The sequence below is a fragment of the Vigna umbellata genome, chromosome 4 (genome assembly GCF_029865625.1).
Source record: "Vigna umbellata cultivar VRB3 chromosome 4, Vumbellata_1.0, whole genome shotgun sequence".
Lineage (NCBI taxonomy): Eukaryota > Viridiplantae > Streptophyta > Magnoliopsida > Fabales > Fabaceae > Vigna > Vigna umbellata.
In genome coordinates this window covers 69329192-69341738 of record NC_142168.1, presented here as the reverse complement: position 1 = coordinate 69341738, position 12547 = coordinate 69329192, and the positions used below count along the sequence as shown (strand labels likewise).

Genomic DNA, 12547 nt, shown 5'->3' with positions numbered 1-12547 from the left:
CAGTTATTTATAGCTGGCAGACCCACTTTCCCCTGTTTTAATTTTTCTTATTTTTATCCAAGAAAAAAAAATGAATGTTTATTTAGTGAAATAAGTGTTTAATATTTTTAATTTAATTACTTCTTAACGGGTATTTTGTTACTATTAAGACAGTAATTCTGCCAAAGGAATCTTTATCTGCCAACTTTTCATATAATAATATTTTTATTTTACTATGAGGTATAAATAATTTAATTTTACTTAATATTTTTGGGCAAAATTTTACTTTTTTGTATTGGATTATTCCAAAATAAATGAAGGTAATTTAACACGAGGGGATGAACGTTAGAGCCGAAAGATTTAAGCTTACTTTATATAGCATATATTTCGTAATCCAAGATCCAATCATTTGGATAAATACAAACTGTCATTGACACACAAAAAACCAATTACTAAACCGACTTTACTTACTTTCTAACCAAACATGATTAATCTAAAACAGTATTTTGACACCGACGATCATGTCCATAAAAAAAAAAACTAATCTTCAGTACTCTGCAATTTCATAAGAAAACACTAACACTGAAAATTGATCTAACCACAGGCATTTTCTTTAAGTGGTAGAAAGTTTAATATATTTCATGAAGCTACCACTTAAATCCTTATTCCACAGAAAAGATAGTGCGGTAATAATGAACAAAACATCAATCATTCCACCTGCACATTTCCAGGAAAAGGAATTGAAGCACAACAATGATAGTATCCATTTTCGTCGAAAGAAAATCTCTGCGAAAGATGAGCTTCATGAATAAGATACTGCCCCCAGTCCTCCGATCCATACTGCTCAAATATGCCTCGTGCATCAAAAGAATAAACCTTTCTTTTCCACTTAGTCCTAAACACAAGCAGCACATATCAGCTTACTGAGAAATCACCAAAACCTTTACAAAGGAGATTGTCGAGCAGATAAAAAGGGTGGAGGGAGTCGCACCTTTCACTATGTCCCGTGTTCATCACAGTGGCGTGTAGCTGAAAAACAGGAGAAAAATAGAGTTTGGTGTTAAGCTTTCCTAGCACGGCCATGAAAAAAAATAGTATTTCCAAACTTTAATAATCTAATGCTGGAAAGGGATTATCATTCGGATAATTAAAAACTAACTATAATGTACAAAGGGCACTCGGTAAATGGGAATTTGTCCCTCATATACAAATGCTTGGATGATTTATATGCCAAAACATGAGCTGACACGATATTAAGAAAAATCTGACATTCTGAAATGGAAAAATAAAATATATCATAAAAAATTGACATGATAAACAGTAGATCAGTACAGTAAAAATGGCCTTTAATAAAGTAATTTAATTGAAGGTAAGTTCAAACAAACACCTCTTTATAATTTATCCAAAAGCAACAGATATAATTCGGATAAATTTAGTTTACCTTCAGTTTGTGTTTAGCATCACGCTCTAAGACGAGTCCAGCTTCAACATATGCATCAATAATGACTTCTAAAAATGCTTAGAAAAAGACAATTCTTTGAGAACAATATATACTCAAAATCAGCGACCAAACACTGATCCATAATTATATGAGCTTTTCATAAAACTAAAAATGAATCCTTAACTAAGCACCACCTTCCAAAAAAAAAATCAAAAAGAACAATCCACATATGGATACGACAAGCACGTAAAAGACGGCCCTCACTGCCAATTTCTTCCACAGGAGCATATAGAACACTGGCTTTTGCCAAAGAACCTTTCATGAGTTCCTACAAGAGTAAACATAAGTTTCTCTCGTCAAAGATATCAAACAAAATCACAAAGAGGATCAATTTGATAGTAAAAGTTTCTATCATACACGGTAGGAAATCTTCCAGTGAAGTCTAAAAGTTTACACGCAAGCTTTCAAAAGGGAAATAAAAAACTACATATCAACCTTTTAACTAGTACATTGTTCGATTACATCATTCCCTAAATTTAGTGAATGTACTATTAGGAAGGTCATATTCTACATCTTGTCAGATAAGCAGCACTTCATATGAATAATTTCATTAAAATGGTACTTAAAGTAGATGCATACCAGTCCCTTTAATCTTATAGAGAGTGGCCGATCATCCAAGGCTTCCATAACTTTCGAGGAGATACTCTACACCGCATCAAAAACATAAATGAAAAAAATCTAATTCTTAGAATATATTATTATGATGAATTTAACAAAACTTACCTGCAGGACCTCAGTGGCTGTCTTAATTCGTTCTTTGTTCCATAGCTTAAGCATCAGTACTGTAAGGTGAAATGTTTTAGGCCTGATGAATATAGATTTGTCAATACCCAGATCTGCAAGTGCAATATAACAGAAAAGCTGTTATTTAGCATAAACATGTGATCCCTGCTGAGTTTTTACATGACAGTGAATTCATTAACCATGAAAACAACTGGTTACTAGGTAATATGGATATGTTTTAGGGTTTGGGGAAGTAGCCATGACACCCTATATAATTTAACAAGAATTCAGGGAACAAGATCCACAAGCGGAAATTGTGGAGAACAGTAATATAACAAAGCACGTGAAATGGATATAATTTCACTGTTGATTCAAATTCCCTCAGCTATGAATATCGTAAACAAAGGAAACCAGATTGTTTTGATACCGGATGAAGCAGCAGACTGGAATGCTTTAGGTTTGTAACTGACAGGGGTATCTCGGTAAGATTAACTTTATGTTCAACTGCAACACCAGCATTTTTACCTTTGGTGTCAGTAGCACCCTTCTCTTCATTGGAATCAGTATAAGTGCTCCTATCCTTGTAAGAAACATTTCCCAAAATTGAGTGTTCAAAATTAATGAGTTTCTTAACTAACTCAGGATGAATTGCCAGTGGAATGGATATGAAGTGTGAATAATCAACGTTTCGACTATTAACACTCTGTCATAAAAACAAGAAAACACCAGAATATTAGTCTGTGACTGCAAAGTAAACATAGGAAACAAAAAGAAAAAATGAGATAAATATAATCAAAGAGGCCTGTTGAATCTGAGAGACTGCCGACAGGAAAACTGACCTCATCAATTATATCCTGTATCCTCTCTGAAGCTGAATTCACACTGTCGATTGAAATGCCTTCAATGGCTGCAACAGACATTTATATTGAATAGTTTAGAGATCAAATTCCGTTCCACTCTTATGAGCGTAATCATGGTTGAGAGGAGCTCCCAGGCTATAGAGGAGGGTGGAGCCTCTACTTTAAACAGAAGTTCTGTATCACACTCAATCAATCTCATGCTCCTGTCAAACATATTTATGTTTTGGCCTTTCAAAGGAATTGGACTTTTGCTTAGAAAGAGTGAACAAACACAACTTGAACCAAAGACCTATTGACATCATTATGATTGTCAAATGACAATACGCTCTATTCTTTTGAACAAAAGAGAATTATAACAAATCAAATATAACTTAAATATCTCAAAGAATGACAATAATCAATGTCATAACACAAACATGGAAAAGGATAACTATCTCATAGCTGACCAACACAAGATAGACAGCAGATTAGGTAACCAAAACTTACAAATGAAATCGTCATCTTTTGAAGTAGGCATTATTATTTTAACCCCCGTCTCCTCTTCTATCCTTTTCTGTGTGGATCCCCTGAAATAGTATCAAGTATATAGAAGCATTTAATTTAATTAACATGTCATAAGAACAATCCTCTACCCTTTCCCTTTGATAATAATAACAGCAACAAGATTTGGGCAATCGTATCCCACATGGTGTAGGCAACATGAATCTCAAGTCAAAATTGATACAATTCTTGACATGAATATAACTATTCTTTTCAGCCTATTTTATCGAAGCATATTTTCCTCTGTCCCTTCAAAATCATAAAAATATTTTTCTTTAGCACTTTCACCTATGTTTTTTATACCTATAATTAGAAATCATTATAATAGGGAGAAAAGGAGGGTCAAAGGGGTTATATTCTGTATATAAATAAAGGTAGAGGGAATCAGAGAGGGGTATTGAGCAATTTTATAAAATAGAGACGCAAGATTTACACAATCTTGAGAGGGTAGGACTATTCCATAATCTGAGAAGCTTTTACGTTCTTGACTTGTAATTCTTTCTACTTCACATTGGAGGAGCCTGTTATTGCAATTAAAGTTTACATTTTTCATATTCCATCCCAGACAGTTTCTATCAATGTCATATTGAGCCTCTCCTTATCTGATATTTATCTACTTCAAGTTGGTTAAGAAATGTTATTATTAATGCCATTATGCCAAAGAGAAATTAAAATGTAGGTTTTACCATGGTCCTTTAATAAAACGAAATAGAGAAGCACCAACCTGCAGAACAAACACAAAATTAAAACAGAGATGAAAGACTAAAGCATTTGACTGTCCAACATAATCAGAAAAGAGACCAAAACCAAGGACCAAGAAAGATAGTTCGAATGAAATATTCTGAAAAAGCAACAAATAGCAAACAATTAAAACTATGGAAAGATTCAAATAAAATCTAGGAGAGAACATATCAGTAACATAAGCTTTAATGAAAGTCTTCTTATGAATTCCTTCCTTATTTTGTTGAATTCATAACAAATTGACTAATTCTAGCACTAGAGTAACCTCTAACGTACATGAAGCAGCCAATACTGCATGAAACCTAAACATAACGAGCAAGAACTAACTAAAGATGTATGGTCAGCATGTAACAGACGCAAAGAACAAATATTGGTTTGTATCTTCGTAAATATGAACTATCAATTCAAGTAAAGTAAAAGGATGTGAAAAATTATAATCTTGCCTGCACAGAAATTGAATGCTTTTCAGAGGAGACAGAAGAATCTCCTCGAAGCACTCTGTTTTCAACATTATCCTGCAATTGGCTTGAACTAGTAGCTGATTTAGCTATTGCATCAGTAGCTACCTTCATGACATGATCATTTGAAACAGTGGTAGATGTGCTGCCGCCCGTTTCCTGAACTGTGCCTCGATCTGACTCAACAATTGCACCTTTATCAAGCTTTCGTAAAAACCAGATCATATAATATGAATAACCGGCCTACCCAGACTCTTATCCTACGGAGTAATAAGTATCATGTTTTTCAAAAATCACACTACCCCATAGCATCGAGTGATTGTCAAGTAAATAGCATGAAATATACAAAAATGCTAATTTTGATTGAGGAACTAGACCGTATGCATATAAATATAAGAAAAAAGCAACTGGTTCCAAAATGTCGCATTTCGCAAAAGAAATAATAAAAATCATAGGCATAACACAAATTGTTGGTAGTTGCTACAACCGGAAGTTGAACAGCGGCATGTCCCAGGACAAAAAAAGACAAACCTTCACAAGCACTGGCCTTAGTGGCAACTGGTCTCCATATAGAATTCACATTTTTCTGTTCCATGCTAAGGTCTTCAAGATATATTTTCTTCTGCCTACCACCCGTCATAAAAAAAAATCAGAAGATAACTCCAAGTGTGTGCTCAAACACAATAGTTTTAAAATTGCAGATCATAACATTGATATCGAGATACCAAATTCGCAGTTCCTGATTTTGTGAGAAAAATTGTTTGTTAGACGAACCTGGTGAGAGACCTGCTGCAAGGTATTATCCCAACGAATGGATAAGGATGTGTGCTCAAATGTGGGCTGAGGGCAAGGCCTGTTTGGTGAGTTCAATTTTTCTTTTTTCTTTCTTTATTTTGTTTAAAGTTTTTCTATTAAGAAAGATTCGACTTGAGGTAACGGAGTTTTATTTTGTCGAATTGTTTCCAATATCCAAACACGGCGTATTGGCACGTTCTAATGTGCGCTGGGAGCGTAGGAATAAGTTTCGACATGGCGTGGGTGAGTCAGCAACTGACGTGTGACGTCTGGGTGAATTTTATGTTTTCGTGGCAAAAAACCTTCGTCTCTATTTTTACAACAATTTACGGTAATAAAGTTCGTGAACAAGCTAAACATAAGGTAAGTGTGGTTTTTTTAATCTTGTTTTCTAATAGTTGATTGTTTTTGTTTTTGCACACAAAAGTCCGGACACTTGTTCACAATTTTTTAATATAAAAAATATCCATTTTGGTGTTCATCCATCTATACAAGGTCATGAATGGTGTCAACTATAACAACCTAATAAACCAAATTTGGCAATGGAACAAAATTTGGACACGAAATTTCACTTTTTTTTCTTCATAAATGTTTAATAGAAAAAATATTCATTCTCGTACTTCTAAAGTCATCAATGGTAGAAATTATGACCGAATAATAAATCAAATTTATCAATTGAACATTCAAAATGATAAAAAAAACTGTAAAATTAGGTGGGGAGCATAGTTTGATTAAGTGAGGACCTACGTATAAACTTTTTTATAAAAAGGTCGACAAACTTTTTCACATATTTTTTGAAAAAATTATTAATTTACATGTTAATGCAATATCAATTGCAGGATTTAAAACCACATAACAAACGAAATCTATAATCAAAACATTCAAAATGAGTAAAAAAAACTATAGAATTGGTTAAGGAGGATAGTAAACCAAATTTGTCAACAAAAAATCTAAAATGAGAAAAAAAATAATTTGGTCCTCACTTATTTGAAGTGTGTTCCCAACCTAATTTTGAAGAATTTTTTTACTCGTTTTTCATATTCTGTTGACAGATTTGGTTTATTATGTTGTCTTAATTCCTACCATTGATGATGTTAGGTGTGTGATGGAGCTGTCGCGGCCGCACAAAATTTGTGCATAAAAGAATGCAGTATAGACTAAGAACTAAGAAGAGTGATCCTAGGTCGTCTCTCAAGGACCAAATATACACGAAAGGGGGGTTTGTGATTTTTTGGTTTGACAGAGAAAAATAAATTAAAACTTACTGGAATTTAAATAAGAGAACAAAATTTAAAAACACTGAAATAAATTTTAAACATTGTAAAAACTGAACGGAAAAACATGGTAAAAATAGAAGACGTTTGAAAATAAAACAAACGGTAAAACGCAATGATAGAAATTAACAGTACAGAAAATACTGAACGATAAATTTAACAGATAAAAACATTTAACTGAAAATGGAATTCATCACAAATTGAACACTTAAATTAAAATTCTGTACACTACAAGTAAAAAGGAAACGAGCAAAGGTGACACATTCAGAAATGAAAACTATGGCAATGTTGAAAATAAATTACAGAGAAGTTTGGAAGAGGAAGAGGCAAGAGCCTCTTCCCAGACGTGAGTGGTTCCTACACTACTCCTCAAATTCCCCCTCTCTTCTGCTGCTGCTCTTCTCATTTTATTGCCAATTCTCTGATTTCTTTACTCAATTAATGAGCAAGTAGGACTCCATTTTGTGGTGTCCGTTTCCAGCCCAAGATTCACGTGAATTCCCTTCCAGCTTTCCATTCTAAACTGCTGTAGCTTCCTCTACTACCATGTCCGTGAACTCCTCTTTGCTTTAGACCGTTCCATTCTCTTTTCCATTATCCAAGTTGCCATCCATGTCACCATGCACCAACCCACCTCTTGTCTTTTTCCTCTAGCACTTTTGACTTTCAATTCAAATCACTACAATTACAACAGCAACGGTTTTCTCATCACGGTGCTACTGCTGGATGGGCTTCTTCTCCCGTGACTGCGGTCGTTGTGTGTAGGCCATGGTTGTGACGCCTCCTAGCTGGACCGTGGCAGCACCTCCAGACGTGCGGACCAGCTGCTGCTGGAACAATGAAGATGTGGGGAGCGTGTGCTGCTGGACTGCTGCACCATCATGAACTGGACTGTGTCTCCCTTCTCGGTTTCTTTCTTCAATAACCCCAAGATGATGATAATTCTTCTCTCCAAAAAGAAACGTTGAAAAGTAAAAACAAGCAAGTGGTAGCTGGATTTCAAAGCTCTCCTCTTCTTGGACCAGCTGCTCCTTCTTTACTTCCAGTAGGTTGCTCCAACACGTTCTCCTATTCTCTTCTCTTCTAGCAAGCACCGTGATATGCACTTCTTCAACTCATGGTAGCACAAGCTTGAAACCAAGACACCTCTTCTCCTTTCACACGTTGCACATCTTTCTCCTCCTCCACGGCTGTTTCAACTTGGGCTAGATTCCAACGTGTCTCCTTTCTTTCACACTTCCATCTTCCTCTCCTTCATCCTTCCAAACCTGAACCAATGAAAAAGATTTAAGAAGTCTTCTCGGTGGTGGCTGCTCCAAGCTGGACGTCTTCCTCTCCAAGTGCTACGTGAGTTGCTGCATGAAGGTGCTGGATGGTGAAGACGTCTCTTGAGCTAACGTGTTGCTTCTAATATGCCACAACACTTCATTTACTCAAAAAATCCAAAAGTTTCTCTTTTTCATGTGGTCCCTTTTTATTCCATTGTTGAAGCCTCTTTCTTTAAAAGCCGTGAGTTGCACAAGGTGGTCCCCATTCTCTTTGATTCTTACTTCCACTAAAATTCAGAACTTCTCTTGGCCGTGATATGCTCCCTATCCATCAACTAAATTCCAAAATAACTTTGAATAGGGAATAAGATGTGAGTGGTGGCCCCTTGTGTTTTTTTTCTTCAATTAATGGCAAGAAGCCACTTAGAAATCACGTTCAGTCAAGAAAGAGTGTGACTTCCACTTTTATTCCAATCAAAACAATGTGTTGAAGCTTGTAGCATCCTTTGTCGTGCAAAAATATGAGAGGCCGTGTGCTTGTTGCTGGTTTCATATGTCCATCGTAAAGTTTTCACTTTTTGAATTCAAGTTTCTTAAATGAATTTTTACTTTTAATCTCATTTTAGTTTAGCATGTAATTGATGAGAAATTTCTCCAAGCCCAGTTTCAGCACTGGCCCCAAGCCCAGTTTCCACACTGGTCCCCAAGTCCAGTTTCACGCTGGTCCCAAGCCCAGTTTTCACACTGGCCCCAAAAGTCCAGTTTCCACACTGGCCCCCAAGCCCAGTTTCCACACTGGCCCCCAAGCCCAGTTTCAGCACTGGCCCCCAAGCCCAGTTTCCACACTGGCCCCCAAGCCCAGTTTTTGTAAGATCCTTGAAAATATTTGTAAGTTAGATACTAGATAAAAAAAAAATTAAAAAAAAAATTAAAAAAAAAATTAAAAAAAAAATTAAAAAAAAAATTAAAAAAAATTATTAAAAAAAAATATAGTGAATAGTAAATTGTGAATAGTAAAAAGTGAATAGTAAAAAAAAAATTATTTTTGGAAAGGATAAGTGTTACACGTAGCTTTGAGATCAGAATTCACCAATTTGCAAATAAAAAATTATTTTTGTAATAGTAAAATGAATAAAAAAATGAATAGTACAAATGAATAGTAAAAATGAATAGTAAAATGAATAGTAAATTTTTTACTATAAATAGCCAAGGGGGAGGCTGAAAATTTACACCAAAGAACTTAGAAAAATGTTGAGAGAAGAGAGTTGGAAGAATTTCTAATTGCAAAGGGGATATTCTGGAAGTTTTCAGAGAGCGAGGAGATTAAGTCTGTAATAGAGGTAAGGGAAGCCACTCTTATACTTTGCTTTTCTCTAATCCTAAATCTTGAATATGTAGTATTTTGTTGCTGTATGGTCTTGAATTTTGAATGAGAACATTTATTTGTTTCTTTTGTATTTTTGGAAGGACGAGAAGTTGTCTAACCGGCTCTGCCAGATTCAACTTCTTGTTTCCCCAAAGCTTTGGTTGTTTCTTATATCTTTATATGGTATTTTTGGAAGGACGAGAAGTTGTCTAACCGGCTCTGCCAGATTCAACTTCTTGTTTCCCCAAAACTTTGGTTGTTTCTTATATCTTTATATTGTATTTTTGGAAGGACGAGAAGTTGTCTAACCGGCTCTGCCAGATTCAACTTCTTGTTTCCCCAAAGCTTTTGTTGTTTTTTTTATATCTTTATATTGTATTTTTGGAAGGATGTGAAGTTGTCTAACCGGCTCTGCCAGATTCAACTTCTTGTTTCCCCAGAAATTTTATTGTTTTATCTATTCTTTTTATTGCATCTTTGTGGAAGGATGAGAAGTTGTCTAACCGGCTCTGCCAGATTCAACTTCTTGTTTCCCCTGAATTTTTATATTAATATTATTTTGATGGTAAGGGCAACTAATTATTTTTGTATGAATTTATAAATATACGAATGTTGAACTGGTGTTCTCTTGCGAAACTGTTTTATGACTTTTATTATATTGGGTGTTATAACTGAAACTGTTAAATTGTACATGTTGTGATGTGATGAATTTATTGAATGAGTTTGTTGGCTGAAATTGATCTTGTTGGAAGGTCTGGAGTAAGGGTTCTGTAATAGCTTATATATGAGTATTAAATAGATATACAGATACTGTTTGAGGTTGTTGTGAGAGGAAGTAAAAATATTAAAATTAGGCATTTTAGATTTAGAGCATAAGACAACAAGGTAGATAAATTAAATAAATAAATTGATTAATTATTGAGGGCCTCCCTTTGTTGGTAGGATAGAGGAACCTTAAAAACCTGAGTTGGCACATCCCTGATCATAGAGCAGCCCTGGCCTGGTCCAGTCAGTTGTGACTAGTCATATGTGCTGGCGTCGAAGGTGAGTTTGATGCGTTCAGACATCTGGGTCCTCTCCGGTGACCAATTGGGGTAAAGAAAAATCTCTACTAGGATGAAAATAAAATAAAACAAGTTGATTGTAGATGCATAATATTATCATGGTAAAAATTTCATATATATTTTATTTATCATTACATTGAGCCCAGACTTTAATATGTAGTTCCTACGATATGTTGATATATTTTGGTTGATCCATGATCTTTGTTTGGTGAAAATATGTTGAGTTATACTCGTTATGGGCAAAATGAGTTTATAATATGAAGCATGATATATGGCAATATGTTTAATTTATTGATACCAAAACGGGTTATTATGAATTCATGATTAAAGAATGAACATGATTGAGTTAGGTGGATAAGAGGGTATGAATTGTTGGTTTTATGAAATGTTGGAGTGGATATGAGAAATCATTACTTATGAAATGATGTTTACTACCGGGAGTAGTATGTTCGAGTTATACCATGAGAGTTTGGTATGAGCAATGTAACACCTGAGGTTTATGAAAGCAGGCAGAAAGTGGTCTGACCATAAGGCTTTGACATAAACATATGATTCGTAAGTTATATAGAAGCAGGCAGAGAGGGGTCTGACCATAAGGCTTCAGAAAGTAAGACATAGTATATAAGTGAGGCTTAAGGAAGCAGGCAGAGAGCGGTCTGACCATAAGGCTTCATGAGTAAGCATGGTACACTTGTAAGATTTATGGAAATGGAAAAGATGATTTTGATAATGATGAATTAATGACATCGGAATAATGATATTTTATCAATTGCAGAAATACATGATTATAATATTTTATTACAAGTTTAATGATTTTATGATATGGTTGGCTTACCCTTATTTGTTTGTACTATGATCATATAACTCATGTTATATGTGATTAGATAATGTTGCAGATGCGGTTGAAAAAGCTTAGAGATGAGAGAGATGCGGGGAAAAACTTTCAGGGATTTTTGTAAAAAGAATAAATTTGTATTGGGAAGATTATGTTGTGTAAAACTTATAAGTTGAAATTTCAATGGTGAAGACTATATTGTTTAAAGTTTGTAAGTTTGGTATTGTACTTTGGAGTAATTGAAATAAAGTTTGATTGTTTATATGAGATATCAAATTAATTTAGTCTCTACTATCAGTAATACCCTTTAAAATATTAGGGTGTTACAGTTTTCACACTGGCCCCCAAGCCCAGTTTCCACACTGGCCCCCAAGCCCAGTTTCCACACTGGCCCACAAAGCCCAATTTCCACATTGGCCCCAAGCCCAGTTTCCACACTGGCCCACAAAGCCCAATTTTCACATTGGCCCCAAGCCCAGTTTTCACACTGGCCCCAAAAGCCCAGTTTTCACACTGGCCCCAAGCCCAGTTTTCACGCTGGCCCCCAAGCCCAGCTTCCACGCTGGCCCCCAAGCCCAGTTTCCACGCTGGCCCCCAAGCCCAATTTCCACACTGGCCCACAAAGCCCAATTTCCACATTGGCCCCAAGCCCAGTTTCCACACTGGCCCACAAAGTCCCAAAATATTATCCAACAATTTTCCTGCATTCAATAATGTAAATAATTAGTCTCAAATAATTCAAATTAATTAAAATAAGAATTTCTGATCAAATTGAGCACAATTTACAAAAACAGAAAAATACTGGACAAATAAGCACAATTCCCCGATTAATTTTAGCATAATAAACTAACTGAAGTGAAGAAAATAATGATTCATCAGTGTGCATTAGCACGAGAATGACTATTTTTTTGTATTTAACATTTGTGAAAAAGAAGGTGGACCTTCGTGTTAAAAAATTTAAACACGAGTTTTCACTTATTTGAATTGTGTTTTCTACCTAATTCTGTAGGTTTTTTTTTTTATTTTAGATTTTTTGTTGACAAATTTTGTTTATTAAGTGGTCATAGTTCCACCATGACCTTATGGATGCATTAACTTGAAAATGAATTTTTGTTTCTATTGAAAATTGATGAACAAGTGTTT

At 35.0% G+C, this 12547-nt stretch overlaps 1 protein-coding gene across 1 annotated transcript; it reads right to left on the bottom strand.

Annotated features, from left to right (window-relative positions):
- Positions 1 to 326: 326 nt before the first annotated feature.
- LOC148201077 (uncharacterized) lies at positions 327 to 5670 on the bottom strand. The gene is made up of 13 exons (XM_088113884.1): positions 5577 to 5670; positions 5334 to 5424; positions 4788 to 4978; positions 4290 to 4327; positions 3550 to 3629; positions 3043 to 3110; positions 2729 to 2906; positions 2204 to 2316; positions 2060 to 2125; positions 1658 to 1748; positions 1421 to 1488; positions 971 to 1008; positions 327 to 874 (listed from the first exon to the last, which is right to left on the bottom strand). Exons 2-13 carry the CDS (start codon positions 5395 to 5397, stop codon positions 688 to 690), a joined length of 1182 nt encoding a protein of 393 aa, XP_087970010.1. The 5' UTR covers positions 5398 to 5424; positions 5577 to 5670; the 3' UTR covers positions 327 to 687.
- Between the last annotated feature and the right edge of the window lie 6877 nt (positions 5671 to 12547).

Excerpts from the sequence above, each read along its gene's own strand:
- LOC148201077 (XM_088113884.1), bottom strand. The coding sequence starts at position 5,397 with ATGGAACAGAAAAATGTGAATTCTATATGGAGACCAGTTGCCACTAAG. Across the intron at positions 1,489-1,657 it reads CCGTCTTTTACGTGCTTGTC|AAGTCATTATTGATGCATAT; the intron begins GTATCCATATGT and ends AAGCATTTTTAG. Across the intron at positions 875-970 it reads AACACGGGACATAGTGAAAG|GACTAAGTGGAAAAGAAAGG; the intron begins GTGCGACTCCCT and ends GCTTGTGTTTAG.